This window comes from Haliaeetus leucocephalus, unplaced genomic scaffold (genome assembly GCF_000737465.1).
Source record: "Haliaeetus leucocephalus isolate CR32 unplaced genomic scaffold, Haliaeetus_leucocephalus-4.0 Scaffold808, whole genome shotgun sequence".
NCBI lineage: Eukaryota > Metazoa > Chordata > Aves > Accipitriformes > Accipitridae > Haliaeetus > Haliaeetus leucocephalus.
In genome coordinates, this window is record NW_010973244.1 from 266494 (window position 1) to 285107 (window position 18614).

Here is an 18614-nt window from a genome sequence, read left to right on the forward strand (position 1 = left end):
CATGCGCCGCTCCCTCCCTCCGCGGCAGCGAGCCCGGCACACGCGCAGTGCGCCTCGCCGGCCTGTGCGAGGGGCTGGGGGGGAAGCGCGGCCGCGTGCCGGTGTCGGCGGCAGCAGCGTGGGTCGTGTGCCGCGTGCCGCTCCCGCCGCGGCTGCCGGCCGGCCGCCCTCCTCTCAGCGCCGGCCCGTTCCTCCTTCCGCAGGACCCTGCGGGCGGTTTGAAATTAACCGCTGTTTCCTACCGGGGTTCTTGATGTGGCCCTAACCGCCCGGCATTGAAGGGGAGGAGGCAAGAGGGCGGGGCGGGGAGGGGAGGGGAGGAGAGGAGGAGGGCGGCCTGGAGCGGTGCGGCTCGTCTTTGCCTAAAGCTCCGGTTCCTGCGGCCCCTCACGGGGAAGGGGCGGAAGGGGGGGGAACGGGTGAAGTGAGGTTGCCGCTGCCTTTGCCGCGGCCCCTGGACGGTCCGTGCCCGGCGGGCAGCGCGCTCGCCCTGGGGCGGCTTCTGCCTCTTCCTTGGGCTCTGGGCGTGGGGAGTGAGGGACGGAAGGAGCTTGAGGCGATTCCGGGACCCACGGGCTCCTCGCACCCGTGGAAGGGGGAGGAGAGGAGAGTGAAACAAATCCCCCCCCTCCGTGTTAAGGCGTTCCGGTACTGCGGCAGGCTGGCCCGCAGGTAAGGCTCCCTGGGGCCCGGGCAAGAAGAGGGTGAGGGCCGGGAGTGGGGGGGGGAGGGTGTCATATGCATACAAACCCGGACGGGGCGGGGAAGCAGGGTGGGAACCCGGTTCTTCGGGTTTAGAGAAGCGGGGAGGGCACGGCGGCTCAGCCGGGTCTCCCTCGTCAGGTAGGTGAAGAGAAAGGGAAGCGACGGCGGCGGCGTGGGGCGGCGGTGCGCGGCCCCCGTCTTTGTGGCCGCTGTCAGACCTGACGCGGGCGGGCAGGGGGAGGCCGGGGCCGCCCCGAGCCCTTCCGCCGGGCTCGATGCCTCGCCCCCGGCCCGCAAGGCCTGTGGGAAGGTGCCGTTCGCGCCTCGGTTCTGAGTGGAACGGCGGAATGAGGGGGAGGAAGAGGAGAGGGAGAGAAAGGAAGATGTCCTGAGATCACAGCTGTGTGTGTTTCGGTGCCTTTCTGTCTCGCACTTCCTCGAAGCACGTTACCGCAGCTTTGCTGTTCCCCAGAGCAGCAGGGCGTGCCCCCTCGGTAGAGAGTTGTGGTAGGGTTCAGTCAGGCCTCCTGATGCTTACTCGGGCTTTTTTTAATTTTTCTTATCTCAGAGCACGCTTATTTTTTTATTCTTAGTATGCCCTGCTGCTATAATTGTAAAGAGACTGTTGCTGATGATAAGAGAGATGGGAACATTCACGATTTTGGAAGGAGCCCAAAACCAGCTCTGGGCTGTGATCAGCTCTGTGTGTTCAAAGTGGTTTCCAGTGTGAATCCTAGCATGACACTTTGAAGGGCAGTGTTATGTATTTCACTGATAATGAAAACGTTTTGCAGATGAAGTAGTACTATGTTGAATTTGTATGATCTACTTAGCAACTCCCTTGTTTTAGGCAGACTTGCAGACGTTTTTGGCTTGAAACTAGGAAGGTCTAGGATCAGTTTTATCCCTTTAAAGTATCAATGTTAGCATCAAACACCTTTGGAGATGTGTGGGTTTTTTTGTTACAAGTTTCCCGTAAGATTAAATCAATGTTTGTCTGGTGAGTTCTTTAAACGTTCATTGTGTCTTGAAAGTAATTAAATGTATTGGGCCCCAGAAACAGTTATCTTCTTAATATACATCTGTTTCTTTGCTTAATGTAATTGCTTAGTGATGATGTAAGAACAGATGAAAGGTGCTCCTACAGTACAAAATAGTTTGATGTACATGACATGCTTTTTCCATTGTTTTTTTTGTGTTACTTGGGTTTGGAGATGTTTACCTTAGAGTGTGAAGTCAGTCTTACCTGAACTGAATTCCTGGCTGTAGCTGAGAACTTGTGAATAGAAGACAGTTGTGTGAAATGTGTCAGGTGTAAGCCTGTTGCCCTAAACATCAGTACTTCTTATGAACTGACTCCAGTGGAGCTTCTTTTTTCTTTTTTTGTAATGACTCTTATTGTCTTAGATGATGGCGTCGTACTTTAACACCTGTGAACTTTTAGAAAGTGCTGTTTAAATTGGATGCCAAGTAGTAGGGATCTGTAGAACATGTTAAGGTCTAGACTTTCACATAGTGCACAAGCTGTCATGTGCATGTACCCGCAAAAACCTGGATTGGTGTCATATGTATAATTGAATACCTCTGGTATATAATGCCAGCAGAGGATTAGAAAGCAGTAACAGATTTGATACTATGTTGTTTGTGTTTCTAAGATCCCCTATGTGAAGGTGTGGTGATAGTTATGGGGCAGTACAGTCCAGTAGTGTTACAAAAAAATGATTAGAGATGCTTTCTGAGAAAGTAAGCCAAATTTATTGTCTTGAATATCTGGAAAGTAGATACCGTGTAAGTGTATGTAATGGACAGTTTGTGTTTATGCATTACACGTCCTTGAAAATAGTTCATGTAAATAGTGCTGTCTGCTTATGAAGATAAAGTTGATGTTTTTCTGTGTTAGGCATACAGAGTTAGAGCTGCTCCAAGGGAAGAGATGAAGGGACACCTCCCAACTGGCCAGGTCAGAAGAAGTGTTTCTAAGCCTACCAGCCTGCTACTGCAGCAGAGGGCTAGTCAGCAGGAGTGATCTCAGCTGATCGAAGAAACAGCAGGTGGAGAAAGCTCTAAGGGGTACCCAGGAGAATTTGTCCTGCTTGCTTCAGTAGCTTTTCTTTGTTATACTGTAACTGTAGCAGTAGTAGAAAAGAGTGTAGGAGTGTATTAAATTGGTAATGGAAAAATATCTTAAATAGTTGCAGCTTGTTACTGAACGTGGGTTGTTACCATGGGGCTCTCTGTTTGTTTCATTAAAAAGTGGAGCCTCAACATAGTAGCAGTGTTTTGGTTTGGGGGTTTTTTTTGATGAGTAATGAATCATTCTTTTGCAAAATGACAGAAAGGATACTCAGTTTTTTATTATGCATTCCTGTCATTTTTCATGGTGCTCATTATAGTACTGTCATTTCCTCATATTTTCAAATCGCGCTTGATTTCTTAGTTTGTTCCTGGATCTTCAGCATTTATGGTAGCACTGATTCTAGAAAAGTCCAACTGTGTTACACTCCTTTTTTGAAACCTAGATATGCTTTACATTGTGCCCTGAGAAATCCTCTAGCGAGTGACCATTATAGGAGCTTTGCAGATGCTTCTTGTCTCTGATGATAATATCCTGTATGTAATGTTTTATTTTGTGGAGTAATGGTGTCTCTAAGTGCAGTTCATAGCAACTGAATGGCAGAGAACACATACTTCGTAAAATAAGTGCCACTACATGAAGCTGCATCACTGCATGATGTTGTCTTGGAATTTTGGTAGTTTGCAAAGACTTAAGAAGGTCACCAAAGATAGCTTGGTGTGGGTCTGGAGGTGCCTGGTGGTTCTACAGGGCCATAGGATACATTTGTACAGGTACTGGCTTGCATTGCTTTAAGTTTACCAACACTAACCAGGCACGGCTACACTTTATGGCTTCATCAGACAACACTTTTGAGGACTGCGTAATGGCTTTTTGTTTCCTAACTGGTGACTTACTGTTCATCTATAGCTCCATAACACCAACAAACTGAGGGATTTCAACCCCCTCTAAGGAATTGTCTTTCTATTGCTAAACACCATGAACTTGTTAGAAGTTGTATTTCTCAGATTTTAAAAAGGCAAATAAACTGCAAATATGCTGCATTAAAGGGGTGGATTGTGCAGTTGTCAGCTTGTACTGGATTAACTGTCAATTATACAAAGAGTAACTTTTTCTTGAAGAAGCTGACATGAGCTTGTCCGCTCAAAGCAGAAACTTTGTGCCAACGGGTTTTTGAAGGGAGCTATGATTAGAGATGAACAGTTTTTTTTTAAAAATGGAAACACTATTCATGAACTGGAATAACTTTGCCTCCATCATAGTGGTAAGAACAGTAATCTTTTGGCAGACAGTAATTATATGCTCTTCTCAGTCTTGCTTTTTCCCTTTGATGTTAGGCTCTTTTACTCATATTAGCATCTCTTTTTTGCAATAGCTCTAGTTTCAGTTAATCTTTTTCTGAACAAGGTTATTCTGAATGAAAATTCTAAGTGAATCCTTAAAACTACTTGCATTAAAACCGTGTTTCCTTTCCTTTCTCACTCCCCACACACTCCTTTGTTGGGTCATGGTCACACTGTGATCATGCAGCTCCTTTTCTTTCTTAGGGGCTTTTGAGCCCATGGACAGATATGCTAATTCCAAAGAGCATACCCTTGTATAGGGGCATTCTTCTGGGGAAGACTTATGTTTGTCTTGTGTAATTTTAACTCAAGTCATGTATTTTTATTCTATGTCCACTTATTTCTGTGTCTCCTTTAGTTTGCTTTGACAAAGCACTGAAGGTTAAGCAAATAGGATTGTGATTTCCAATGTGATTCTTTCTGCTCCTTCTCAAATATGAATGCTACTTCTGCTGTTTTGCAGTAATAATACCTCTGGGTTGTTTGTAGCTTTGTGTTGCTAGAGCTGCAATTTCATGAGACAGTTCTTTAAAATAGCTCGGTTGGGTTTTCCACTGTTCTTCTGAGCATATTAACTTTTAGAACTTTGCTCTAATTTCAGGTCTGGTAGCTTCCATATTTTCACTCATCAGCACTATTCATTCATTGAAGTAATGAGCAAGTGTTCAGTTACTTATGAAGTATATTCAGATTCTTCAATTTCAACTCCATCATCATTGCATAGCACTCCTGCTTCTTAAATCTTTCTTTTTAGTTAGGTATTTGAAAAAGCTTTTACTTTTTTTAGTATATTTCACAAGTATATTTTTCTAGTATATTTCACATTTGTGGAACTGTCAAAAATGAAAATGGTTACTACTGTTTGTACTTTATCAACAATCTGTGATTGGTTTGCTGGTGAGCAATGTTTTCTTTTTTTCCTGCTTCTTACATTCATCCTCCTTATTTATTAATGTGTTTCCAACATTATTTGTCCAAGTAAACCTTCATTCAGATTCTTTCTTTTAGGTTTTTAGACTGTTTGATGTCAAGAAATTCCAGCCTTCCTCTGTGTTAATGTTGCCCTCTCCCACTGGCTTCATTGCCTTTTTGTTCTTATGAAATCAAAGGATTTAGCCACTGCATTAAATTGAATCGACTTATAACTGAAATTGATCACACGGACTGTTACTAAGTATTCTGTGAGATTTTGGGGGTTTGTTGAGAAGATGCCTAGTGCTACATCTTGGTTGTTAAGAGACAGATAAAATTCTGTGACAAACCTAGGTATTTATGTACTCTAATATTGTGAAATTATACTCAGATGATATTTTATAATGAACAACTTCCCAGTAGTGTTTATCTGTCTTATCACATGTCAAAGATAACACTTTTCAGCAGCAGAGGCAGTTAGTGCTATTGCAGTATTCTGTAGAACCTCCTTTATGGTCCACTCAATTCAAATGTTTAAAGGTCTGTAGCAGATAAAAATGTTAACTTTGCAATAGCAAATAGCAAGAAACTTTGCTTGGATGTTATGGGCAAAAGGAGCAACTCCTTAGCATTAAAAGAATTTACTTTAAAGATATAAACTGCTGTGTTTGTGGCTTTGGACTTAAAATGCAGGGGCTGCTGGCTTATATTCTAGTATTAACTGGGAAACTGAGGCTGATTCTAACAGCCAGTGTTTCTAGAGCAGCACTGCTCTTTTCTGTTGTTGGATCAAATATACAGAGATTGTTTCTACACAGGTGAATTTTAATTATCTTGTAGTCTTTCTTGAAAGAGAAAAGGAGAGTTTCAGTCTGTTTATTTATAGCGCGTTCACACTGTAGTATCTGAATGCCTTGCATGTATGTGATGCCAAATACACTGGCATAGACCCAGGCATCAGAACAGGTGGTGCCATTGAAGGTGGTGAGTAATAGGGCCTTAAATTGTAGTGTAGCTTCTGTTTTATGTAAGACAGGTTACACTTTTTTTCTAGGAAGTGAAAAAGAAACAAAGAGAACCTTTAGTCAGAAGGTAAGAAGAAGAAGAATAGACAGCAAAGACTTGGGGAAGAGATAAAATTTATATATGCCTGAAGTGCAGATGGGTAAGAGGGAACATGAGGGATTTCCTCACAGATCTCCTCGTTTGTTTGGGGGCTTCAGGTATTTCAGTTTTTGGGAATGAAATACAACAGATATCACTTCATCAGTCATGTAATACAATGTGTAACCCAGCCAACAGTAAGAAATAAACACATAATAGTTGTGACTCAGGAATTCTGAACTGTAAATGCAGCAGATTATAATGTACTTTCCTTTTATTATCTTTTATAGTTTAGGAAGGCCAGTGTAACAAACTGTTCTTTGTGCGGTTGTATTTTGTTTTGGGGTAGTCCTTAGTTATTTTCTGTGAAAATCGTAATATTATAGCATATGTTAAATTCTGTATAACTTGTGTCAAAATAATTTTTCCTGTAAATAGCAAGTTATGCAAGTGAAGCACCTATGAAATATTTCTGCATGCATGTGAAATATTTGGCACCTTACATTTTTCTGAGAAGTAACATCATGATGCATTTAGTATTAGACTAATTAGTCTGTTAGCAATAGGACTAAATCTCTTTAGTACGGAACTGTATAACAAGACATGAAATACTCTGACATACATCAGCTCAATTAAAAGTTAAATGGAATGGAAGAAATTGTAACAAGACCCTTGAAGACATGTTAAAACATCTTATTAAAAAAAGCTTATATTGAGATTTAGTTTCAAAGCTGGCAGCAATATCAACTATAGAATCATATAGTCTGTTATTTTGGAAGGAAACTCTTGAGGTCACCCCTTGCCCAAAGCGTGGTCAATTAGAGCAGGTTTTTCAGAGCCTTGTCCGGTCAAGTTTTGAATATCTTCAGGGCTGGATGTTTCACAGCCTCTCTAGGCTAATGTTTAACATGCCTTTGTTCTTCAACTTCAGGGTCCCCTATTTGCACATGATTCCTCTTGGAGATGTGAGTTCTCTAGATTTGCGTGTACTTATGCTGTTCCCTGCAATGCCCTAATGGATGTGCCAGTGAGAGTGCACCTCACAAGCTTGGGTTCGTGCACCTAAGGTGTGGGTTCTCATCCCTTGCTGCACCTTGTACAGACCACCTGCCAGCTGGAGTGCAGGAGCTTGCATCCTCCTGGAGGGGTGCTGTGCTGTCTGGCCTGGACAGATGCCATGATGCAGTAAGTGGGGTGACTTCTGGCAGTGTCAAACCAGGGTTTGACTGATGCCATTTCCTCTACAAGGTCTCTCCTACTGGTACAGACTTTCATATTTTTTATGCTTCTTTTCAAGAGGACTCCTTTATTTCAAACATTTCTTTCTAATTCCCTAGTTACTGTTTAATCTAACTGATGATCCTCTTGCTCTTCAACATGACCAGTTTTGGGCAAAGGTTCTGTCAGACAATTTTGCATATTTGATTCGCACACACAAAAATTCTTATCTTCACATTTGATATTATCCAGTCTATTTTGCCAAGGGTGGGCCTTGCAAGCATCCCCCACTCTGTGCCCCGCGTCACTAAGCAATGGCCCAACAGTTTTCTTAGTCTTTCTTTTGTTCTTAGTGTTCTTACAGTAGCCTTCCTCTTTGTCCCTGTCAACCTTTGCTGGTTTTGACTTCAGCCGAGCTTTGGCTTGCCTAACTTCTCCTTGTAGGCAAAGGCAACGTGTCTGTATACCTTCTAAGTAACGTGTCCCTGCTTCCTGTTTTTTGGGTTTGGGCTCAGTCAGGAGTTCTGTGCTCATCCTAGGTGAGAAGCGTGGCAGATGGCTGGCAGGAGTGCCACACTCACCTTCTTCCACAGTGACTGTGGCACAATTATGCTACAGCAAGACTGAGATGAAGTGCTTTTTACTCATTTAAAGCATCAGCATCTATTTTTTTAAAATTCACTACATATATACGTTAGTACTTACTGTCAGTCTGAACGTAGGTGTACTAAAAATAGCTATATAACCTATTACATTCAGTTCCCTGCATCAGTCTGCCAGCTAAGAGAATCTCACTGAATTAACAAACCAAAGTTAGTTCTGTCTTAGAAGTGGTATGTTGTTTAAAGGATGTCCACAAATGCAGTTCAGGTCTATGGCATGTGCAGTTATTGTGCAGTTTTTACTAATGTGGTAAATATTTAGTTAAGAAATATAACCCTCAACATACAAATTTAAAAAATTTCATTTCATGCTTAGTGACCTTTTTTAGTAGCTAGGTTTGAGTTCTGTTGTTTACATGAGCTGATCTATTGTAATAACATAATTTCCTGATTTTTCATTTTCTTTTTTTTGGCTAATATATAACTTTGTGAAAAAACTTCTGTAGTAAGGGCGTATTATTTTGTGTTGATGCAACTTCTGCTTTGGGCCCTACCTGCTTTTCTTATTTGAAGTCAACCAGTAAGAATTACTGAAAAAAGATGCAGATTTTTTGGAGACATTTCTTCCGAAGATGGGCAGCAACCTGTAGCTCTGAGCTTAAACCTTTGCCACAGAGATCTCCAAACTGCTTTCTGCATGTATATATCGAAATTAATCTGAGTATAACACGTAAGTTTGCTTGCTTCTTTTTAAGACTAAAAAGACAGACTCTTACGGCGTGGATTAATAGTGGCAATACTTGTCCCAGGCCTTATCTCAGTCTCCCTTTACCCTGAGTTTGAGCTCTGCTGTCCTACTTCCAAGACCCATCCCAATCTCTGATACGAGGCTGGAATCATATTTCTTCCTGAAAGTGTGCTGCTACCTAATACCAGAATTAAAGCCAAAACAAGCAAAAAAATCATGTTGCAGGGGAGTAAAAAAATAAATTGAACCATGAGCCAGAGGCAGATGGTGAAAACACTTCCTGGCAGGTGAGTCCTGTGTGTTGGTCCAAATGCCTCTATTTTATCCAACCACTCTGCACTACAAAATGAATGAGCAGCCTGTGGAGGAATGGATGAAATCCAGGGGATACTTATGTCCACTCTTCTCCATCAGGAGTGTGTTCGTTACTGGACAATAGAACTGCATCTTCTCTGGCCCCTTCAGATACTGTGGTTTTATTCCTCTACTGCTTGTCTGCAAACACTGCAAGCTCTCCTTTAAGGTTTTTTACATAATGGAGTTGTTGTGCACCTGCAGTATTGGGTATGTTTAGTTTTGGTCTCAGAATAGCAACTGGGAGTAAGATTATTGCATAACTGTTACATCTGTCCTATGCAGGAGCTTTTAAGAAGAGGGACATCCAGTTTCAAGTCTTTGTTGTCTTTTCTCTCATCAGCAAATATTCTATTTCCCTTACCTAAGCACTTAAAGAATAGTAAAATACCTGCAGAATTTGAAGCAGAATAAAAAACTTCCTGCCTGCAAGGAAAAGAGAGGACTAGTGGGATAGACTTATGGAGGAGAGAAGAAGTAAAAAAGCTAAAATTAAAAAAAAAAAAAAAAAAAACAAACCCAAACCCAAAAAAACAACTGTGATGCTACTTGGTATCTTTTAGTGCCAGAAAGTACCCCAGTGTATTTTGGCTTTGTGATTGCTGTATAAAAATAAAAGTAAAAACTGTGCTCGCACAAGAATACCGCTGTCACTTTTTTTTTATTTTCTCCCTTTGATTAAACTGTAAGGAATTCTTGAATGTTTGCTGGTTAGACCCAGTATGAAAGATGGTTCTTGCACCAGTTCAGTTGCAAAAGGATAGCCAATAGTAGTTCCCTTCTAGACCTTTTCTATTTGCGTGAAGAAAATTTTGTTCTAAATAAGGTGTTTTCCCTGTGTGGGACACTTACCTCATTTATATCAAATAGCTGGACTGCCACCCGACATTTGGAAAGACCTGGATGTCTGGAAGTAGGGTTTCTTTAGGATATGTGAAAAAACTAATTTAGATTATTTTTTGAGTAATGGTTTGCTGTCTGTGGCTGTATGTGCTATATTTTGGTTTGGTGGTGATTTTTATATTCTTGCAATTGATAACAGAAGTTTCTGGAAGAAGACTAAGAGGCTATTGTATGTATTATTCTGGGTATATGATGTTAGTATGTTTCTCCATTTCCCAAATTAGGAATCTCATTAGGCAAAAGAATGTTTGACTAGAAATGTCTTTACTTCTACGATAGTAAAACTTCTACTTTAGAAGACGATTGCTGTTCTTGTTCATGAATGAGAACAGCTGCATTAAAACGTAAATAAGCCTCACCTCCCTGCTTTGGTGCTTTGAAAAGTTTGCTGAATCTATCTTTTCTGTTTTGGCGAGAGCTCTTATGATCCTGTAAGTTTAATTCTTGAACACATTGCTGCCTATAGGTTTTCTTCACGTTCATAAAATTATATGGATACTTACTTTTAGGAGTTGTGAAAAGTGACAGGGTACCTAGGTATTGTCATTGAGCAAGGAGTGCTTGACAGTTGTGTATAACTTTGAAGCTGTAGGTAAACTGATGGGTTCTGTTCAGTAGAAAAATGCTGTGTATGCGCCTTGTAGGATGCAGTGGTGTTCTATAAAGCTGCTGCAAGATTTTGTGATAAAGTTTTCCCAGAAATAGAACTACTGGAGAAATTTGTGCCAATGGCATGTAGGTTTCTGAAGTATCATATAGCTAAAGAATTGGAAAATTTATCACATTTTGGGGTGTGAATTGCTTGTTTAGTTTTAATTCCAGATCTGAAAACTGAGCTTTTTCCCATCTGTTTTTGCAAATACAGAACCAGAGAATAAAAATGGGAACTCCTGGATCAGGACGGAAGAGAACTCCAGTGAAAGACAGGTTTTCGGCAGAAGATGAAGCTCTGAGTAACATTGCCAGAGAGGTTTGTTAATTTCAAATTGTCTTAAATTCAGAAATAGAGATGAAAGCAATCTCATTATCAAAACAAAAATTGAATTTTTTAAGCTGTGCATTAAAAAGTGTAATTAGCCAAAAATATGTCAATTAATACAAACTAGGAGTATTTTTGATCAAAAAAAATCACATTTACTGAAATGTCACAATGATGTATTAATTGTATGATTTGTGTAACTTCACGGGATCACACTTAAGCTTAGCAGATATTTCTACAGATAGGTATATGCTTAGCTAAAGATAAATGAGAAATCCAATTACTATCTCAGGTCTAAAACTAAAAAAAAATTCCAACATTTATCCCATTGCATTGTGTATTATTCTTAAGATAGTAAGTATAGTGTATTAGTGTTGAATGAGTAATAGTTATTATTAAAAGGTATTTGTAATATATTTTATTTCAAATGTGAAGTCACATTTCTGTCAAAATAAGCTTAACATGTATGCTATACCAGGACTTTCTTAACAGAGTCACCACCTGAAAAATAGACAGCTGGAGGTAACCAGCCAAAAATGTAATAAACAAGAAGTTGATACAAAGGGGAATTTTTGTCCCACAGGATATAGGGAGGAGGCAGCTGGAATTTAGAGTCTTACAGACATCTATTTGGACTTGAGCTTTTCTGGGAGGAAATGGTGTGACTTGGAAACAAAAGCCTTAGTATTGTTTGTATACAAGTGTATACAGAAGCTTTGAGCTACGCTATCTACAAAGCAGCTCACCCTAGTTGACAAAATGAGTGCAAAATGCAGATTCTAATTGGCCTTGTAATGTAAACTGTTGTCTATGTATGTGTGCATATAGTATATATACGTATATGTGTATGCAAGACAAAATAGGTAGGTGATAGGTCTTTGAAAACACAGCTTCTGTATGCCTTTTCAAATGTAGCTGTCATAGACTGTAGGCTAAGAAAATGCTCTGGCAGCAAAAAAATCATATTAATTTAGTTAGTTACTTTCCAGAGAGCTCTGTTAACACCAAATGTAATGGAAGTTCTTGCCCTACCGGATATGTTCTGTGTGGGGCTCTGGGTCATGTACTGTCTCACTCATCAAGTTCCATCTCCCAGTTTTGGGCAAAAGAGTTAACAAAGGAGAAGGAATCTGGCTTTACGTTTCTTTCTAGTATTCTGTGCATGGTTCCAGTATAGTAACATCAGCTTGCAACTTAGCCTAGGGAAAAGGGTCTCTATAGCATGGTGTAGTAAGTATTGACTGTCTTAAAATTACTGTGGTGCTTTGTTCTCTTACGTCTCTTACTTGGCGCTGGTGAGGCCACACCTTGAATACTGTGTTCAGTTTTGGGCCCCTCACTACAACAAAGACATTGAGGTGCTGGATCGTGTCCAAAGAAGAGCAACGAAGATGGTGAAGGGTCTAGAGGACAAGTGTTACGAGGAGCAGCTGAGGGAACTGGGGTGGTTTAGGCTGGAGAAAAGGAGGCTGAGGGGAGACCTTATCGCTCACTACAACTACCTGAAAGGGGGTTGTAGTGAGGTGGGTGTCGGTCTCTTCTCCCAAGTAACAAGGATAGGACAAGAGGAAATGGCCTCAAGTTGTGCCAGGGAAGGTTTAGATTGGGTATTAGGAAAAATTTCTTCACCGAAAGGGTTGTCAAGCATTGGAACAGGCTGCCCAGGGAAGTGGTTGAGTCATCCCTGGAGGTATTTAAAAGACATGTAGATGTGGACTTGGGGACATGGTTTAGTGGTAAACTTGGCAGTGCTAGGTTAATGGTTGGACTCAATGATCTTAAAGGTCTTTTCCAACCTTAATGATTCTATGATTGCTACCCCCCTCAATTAAAATTTGAGCATGAGCATAAATTAAACAAAAATGAAAGCATTTTTTCCCCCTTAATGCTAAATTAAACTGATACTAGGTCTCACAGCTAGAGGTGTTATCTTGCCGAGATAACCAAGTTGAATATGTCTATTCCAGGGATTAATGTATATTAAGTCTTTCCTCCTCTTCTGTCAAAAATGAGCTGGAAAATAACTTGCTCAAAAGCTCATAAAGCTTATTCAGTATTATGATATTAATCCAAATCTGCTGAAGATAACTAAAATTTTTTATGCTGATCAGCATTATCATTTAACGGGTAGGCATTTCATATTGTCTTTAACTGTTTTATGTCTATTAATAATTCTTAAAACCTATTTGAATTAAATTGTTCTAAATGTTCCTTCTGATTTTCTTACTGGAATTATTTTTTTCCCTTTCTAATATTCTGGCATTTTTCTGTATTTCGAGGGTCACTTTCATGGCTTGTTAGGGAGAAGAGAATTCAACGTATTTCAGAATAAAATGGTTTATCAACTTTACTACATGTTTTCAAAGTTGTGTATAGCACCATTTCTTCTTTTGTGTGGCCATATCCAGGTTTCACTTTAAGTCTTAATTTAAAACTGTTATCCAATTTTAAAAGAGTGTGAAAAGTTGTATGTCATCACAAATACAGTATTATCACAATAGGTACTACTGTCAGGTTGTTAATCCCTTCGTCTGTGTAGGAGAAGCTGGCCCTTGGATCCCATGTCAGCAGCTGTTGTCATTTAATTGGTAGCTGTAATTCATAGTATTACCCAACTTATTCTAAAGAAAACTTTTACTTTAAAGGAACAGAATGCATTTCTTGGGATATAACAGCAGAGGAACTAAGTTCTGTCTTTAAATAACATCTGATTTTACTGTGCCATACATATACCTTATTATTTGAGGCTGTGGAAAAGTTTTCAGTTACTGTGCCGATATAGGGCATGCCAGTTCTCAGCATATGAATATATAGAGTAGGTGTACTTTGCCATTCTGAGGCCATTATCTCAGCAACATGGCTTGCTTATCTTTTTATTGTCAGAGTGTTTTGTTCCTCAACTTCCTCTTCTGAAATTACCTTTTTAGCAGATGTTATAACAGTTGAATTGAGTCCCGTAATCCAGAAGTCAGATGTCTTGTGAGGAAAACGTTCCTAAAAGGTGTTCTAGGTATCAAGAGATGGTAAACAGAATATGCTGAAACAAAAGGCAAGCACTCAGAATGATCTGCATGGAAAAACTGCATAGAAGTATTCTGGGATTCAGAGCAGTCCAAAAATAGCACGAGGAATTATCAGAGTTTGTAATACTAGCAAAGACTTCTAGTGTAGCGTATGAAGTTTCAGGGTTTTTTTCTCCAAAAGTTCAGATTTCAGAAAGCACTAATCTTATTCTTTCTCACCACGCTAATTTGACAAAATTGAGATTTCCTTGTTCTATGGGACATGTCCAAAAAATGTGATATCTTCCTTTTGGTACCAACAAACATCTGCTTTCTAGGAAATTTTGTGTAAAGAATTCTTTGGTACTGATCCAATAAAATAATTTCTATATAGTCATTTTTCTGCACTGGTTGAATCTGATGTGTCATATGAAAATATTTAATGGAAGACAAGGGTACTAGCATAGGATCTGAAGGGCTTGGTCAAACTACTTCCTCCTTGTGAGATTTCTTTCATGTTTTGCATCTTTCCTCTGCATCAGAAAACTTCTCTGTCAGTTGTTTCTCCTCCCCTTTGCTTCTTATAGCACTAGCACTGTTATGTAGAGAGTTCTTTCATATCTTTTCCTTGCTGTGGGAGTTTGCATTGAGACAAGCTCTTCTGCAATGCTTCTGCACTGAACAAGGCACAAGTATGCTAAAACATCCACACTGGAGTGAATTACTGCCTTATTCCAAGAACTTCTGAGTTACCAGACCTCTTTCTTTGAGACCTACTTTGTATTCTGTTGTGTGTTATCCTTCCCAGCACTGAATTCCCTTGTGCTCACTGAAACTGAGGAAGAGTAAAGGTGATTTACATATCCAGGGACAGGGATCTACACATCCTTTTCTGGAAGCAATGCACTCTCCATATTATTCAGTGTCTTAAGTAAGAGTAGTTGCAGTTGATCAGTTTGGAAGTCTTACCTTGGTACAACAGAGAGGATTACCAGTTTATCATTTTTGTTTCAGAAGCTGTGGGAACAGGTGTAGGTATATCGTCCAGGTGTTCCCTGCAAGGAGAAAAGTAAGAATTCTTGAGTGTAAATGCACCCTACTACATTAAAGTGGAGTATTGGCCAGTGTTTTCTGATTATAGCAAGGTTAATCTGAAGTCAGCTTATCTCTTATTAAAAAAAAAAAATTAAAAAATGCCTCTCTCCTGAAAATATGAAGAGTTCCTTTATACCACCTTCTGGTTCCTTCTTTAGCTGTTGTAACGGATTCTGAAGCTGTTAGCTTTCTCAAATTGACAATAAGCCAGCTGGTATGGAAGACAGTTTCTTCTGTCTCGTGGAAAGTTCTGCCTTTCCAAATAACAGATGGGGATTGTCTAGTGTGACTTCAGGTTCCTGTCAAGATTAGGTTCTTATGCGGGAATCCTTTTTGTTTAACAAATATATAAAAATTGAGTTTCATATTCTCAAGGTTATGTTCACAGTCTACACTGGATACAGCTGATATGATCTCAAGATCTGTTTTCCCTGTGGTTTTGTTGTGGAGATTCTCTGCTTATAAAGTTGTTTTGTGGACAGTGTATCTTCAGCTGACATCTGCATCGCTGCTTCGCTTGTCTTTGTAATTTGCAGACAAGTTGTTGTGTTCATCTTACATATGCAGCAGTAACCTGTCATCACTGGGCATCTCTTACGATTACTTGAGACCTCTTTCTCCAAGACCAGCCTTACATGCCACAGCAAAAGTTTTAGTCACTTCTGTGTTGTTACGTTGACTTCAGTTCAAGCTCAGATACAGTGAACATCATGCCAGAAAGTGAGAAGAGTCTGACTCTTGTCATCTCACCAGCCTCAACCCGATAAGTAGCAGTGTGAAGGGACAATCAGGATTTACATTTATATCCTTTCTTTCCGTGCTTGCATTAGCAACTCTTCCACTCTTCAGGGCTGAATAACTCTAGATGACAAAGAACTAGAGCTTGTGGACAAGGAATGTGTCACTGTTCATTTCATTTCCTTCTTGTAGCATCTTGTGTGTATTTTTTCAGGAACCATTCTCATGACTCTCCTCTAATTGTATAGCAGGAGCCTGGAAACTCTTTAAGAGGTGTTGTCTCATGGGAGAGAATAAAGATTCATTTGGATTTAAAATTCACTCTTTGAGTAGAGTGCAATTGTTCTTACTTTAGTAAAAATGTTATGTTACTTAATTGCCAGTGTAGAAAAAGCCAAGAGTTCAATATTTCAAAATGTTTGAAGGCTATATCATGAATTTCAAAATGGTTAACAACATAGTCTTTGTCGTATTGAATCTATTCAAAGTTCAGTACATGTTTCTCTCTGCATACAGCTTCAGCTTTCCTTAAGAAAACAAAACCCCAAAGAACCCCACCCTCATACAGAGATTGTCTTTGTAGACGCTAGATGATTTTTGAATTTATGTTTTAATAAGAGATCACTTAAATATTTTTCCATCAGCTGTTTCTACTTCAGTATTAATTAAAAACTTTGCTGCTGTTTTCAATAGTGGTTAAGGATATTTTATAGGAGATAAGGTATTCTAGAGATTTTCTAATCTATATATGGATCTGTATAATAAATGGAAGAAGAAGAAGAGACATCAGAAATAAAGAATTCTAAACCTTTAAATCATGTAAACATTAAGATTTTGTCGATTATAGTGTTTGCTTTGTAGACAACTGGAGAAAGAGTAAGGCACATCAGAAGTAAGTGCAAGGAAGACATTTCAGAGGAGGCATAAGAAATACATTTGGCACGAGTGGTGGTATTGCCTTGCGTTCTTGAGACAGTAAGGAGATAAGGAGGGCAAAAAGCGTGGAAATGAGAATACAGACAAAACGAGCAACAGAAGAGAGAAATAATGCATGTTCATTTAATAAGAAATGATGAAAGAAACCTTATAGTGCAGTGTGTAGTAGTGTATTAAGAAATACGGTGAATGTTTTTAAAATGCTTATCCTGGTGCTTTGCCAGAGCTGGCAGAATGTACTGGTGTAATTCTGTCAAACACCCTGCAGCAGAAAGGGAGCCGGGTACCTCGGCAGGGGTAGCCAGTGCCCTCACTGCTGCTGTCTGGTGGAAGAAGGAAAACCTTCCTTGCTTGGGCCTCCAGTGTTGGAAACTGCAGGACTGTAAACACTGCATATCCCTTGACAGAGAGGGGAATGAGTTATATGTATTGTATGTAGCCCATGATGACAAAATAATTCTGATTTTTCAATGAAAAGCATTCGTATTTTTTCAGAGGTGAATAGCATATTTTAGTATAGCCTATATTTTTTCCTCATGAAGCTTTTATGCTGAATCTGAACTAGTTAATGAATGACCTCTACAGTATGAAAATTAAAAATAAAATACTATTGCTTTCTAGCGAATTCCTTCTTGCAAGCAAGGGGAAGGAGAAAGATGCCTGTCTACACTATGGAGACAGATGTTATGCTGCTTCTTGCTCAATGTGTAGGGCAGCTTCTACCATATCAATTCTGTGCACTAGTATGCTTCTTAACTTGATGAAGAACTTGATCATTGCTGTGAAGAGACTAAGAAAAAACACATCAGAAATGAGAGACTACAGACTCAATTTCTACAGAGGCATTCAAATTAAAATCTGGTCTTTTTCCCTTTCTCCTTTCTTTCTTGCCAAAAATATCTTGGATTTAACTGAAGAACTAAATTTTATCCTTCAATGTTGAGACAAAATGGTTTGAAAGGTTTTCAAAAGATTGTGGCAGAATATGTATGAAAAAAAAATGTTAAAAATGAAGTAAGCAGAGATGGTTTTCTAAATGACTGTAAGTAGTTGTTAGTAATCAGGGTTTAGGTGAAAATGAGGAAACTGACCATGTCACCTGTAATGGAAGGAGAATATTCTCTTGCTACCCCTATGTTTACTAAATGTATGCAATAAAATAACCAAATCAAAGTGAGTACTGCTTCAAGGTAGTAGCTTAACTGCTTGAAAACAGCCAGAATCATCATATTCCTCTAGAATGAAATGCTGTTTATGCAGGTGCAAGGAAACATTACTTTTTTTTTTTTTTGCATGTGAAGCTTTTTGGTACCTATTTTGAAATGAAGAATTCCAGAACTCAGTGATGAACAGATGGCTTTGTTTTGTTACTCAGAGCAGAGCTAATGCTCAAAGAAATGCAGATATGGCACTTGGTTTAAAATTGCATATTTGTCCTTAGGGTAGAAGGTAAAAGTTAAGGAGTAGTATGAGTGTGTTCATATACAAAAAAAATTCACATATTTAGTTATTAATTAACCCTTTATTAATTAGTCCTTTTTTTTTTTTCCTATCCAAAGTCTTGAGGGCTTCTTCCTTGTCTTTCTTTCTACCCAATCTCTTCTGTTACAAAGATCTTCTCTGTAGTCCTCTATCTCCTTTCTTGGTCACTTCTCTGAATAAATTCCATGCAAAATTGTCACATCTATACCTTATGGCTCCTGTTTGTCCTCCAGAATATATAACCAAGAGGTTTCTTTTCATTTTAGCCACCAGTATAAGTGTACTGATATGGTGCTAACAGGTTTGGATACCTCATCTCTTATTTGCAGTTGAAGCGTTCAAGAACCTTCAGCTACCGCATTTCTTTATAGCAGTTGGAAGTCCCCTTTAGAAACTTCTAAAATAAAGTGTCGGATTTG

The 18614-nt window shown here is 39.5% G+C and overlaps 1 protein-coding gene across 1 annotated transcript in view; it reads left to right on the plus strand.

Moving 5' to 3' along the window:
• The first annotated feature begins 336 nt into the window (after positions 1-336).
• LRRFIP2 (leucine rich repeat (in FLII) interacting protein 2) overlaps positions 337-18614 on the plus strand; it is a 60934-nt gene continuing 42656 nt past the window's right edge. Inside the window, exons 1-2 of the mRNA XM_010581818.1 lie at positions 337-672; positions 10829-10933. Of these exons, the coding sequence (XP_010580120.1) occupies positions 10844-10933 (90 nt within the window). The 5' untranslated portion in view covers positions 337-672; positions 10829-10843. The remainder of the gene's footprint in view (positions 673-10828; positions 10934-18614) is intronic.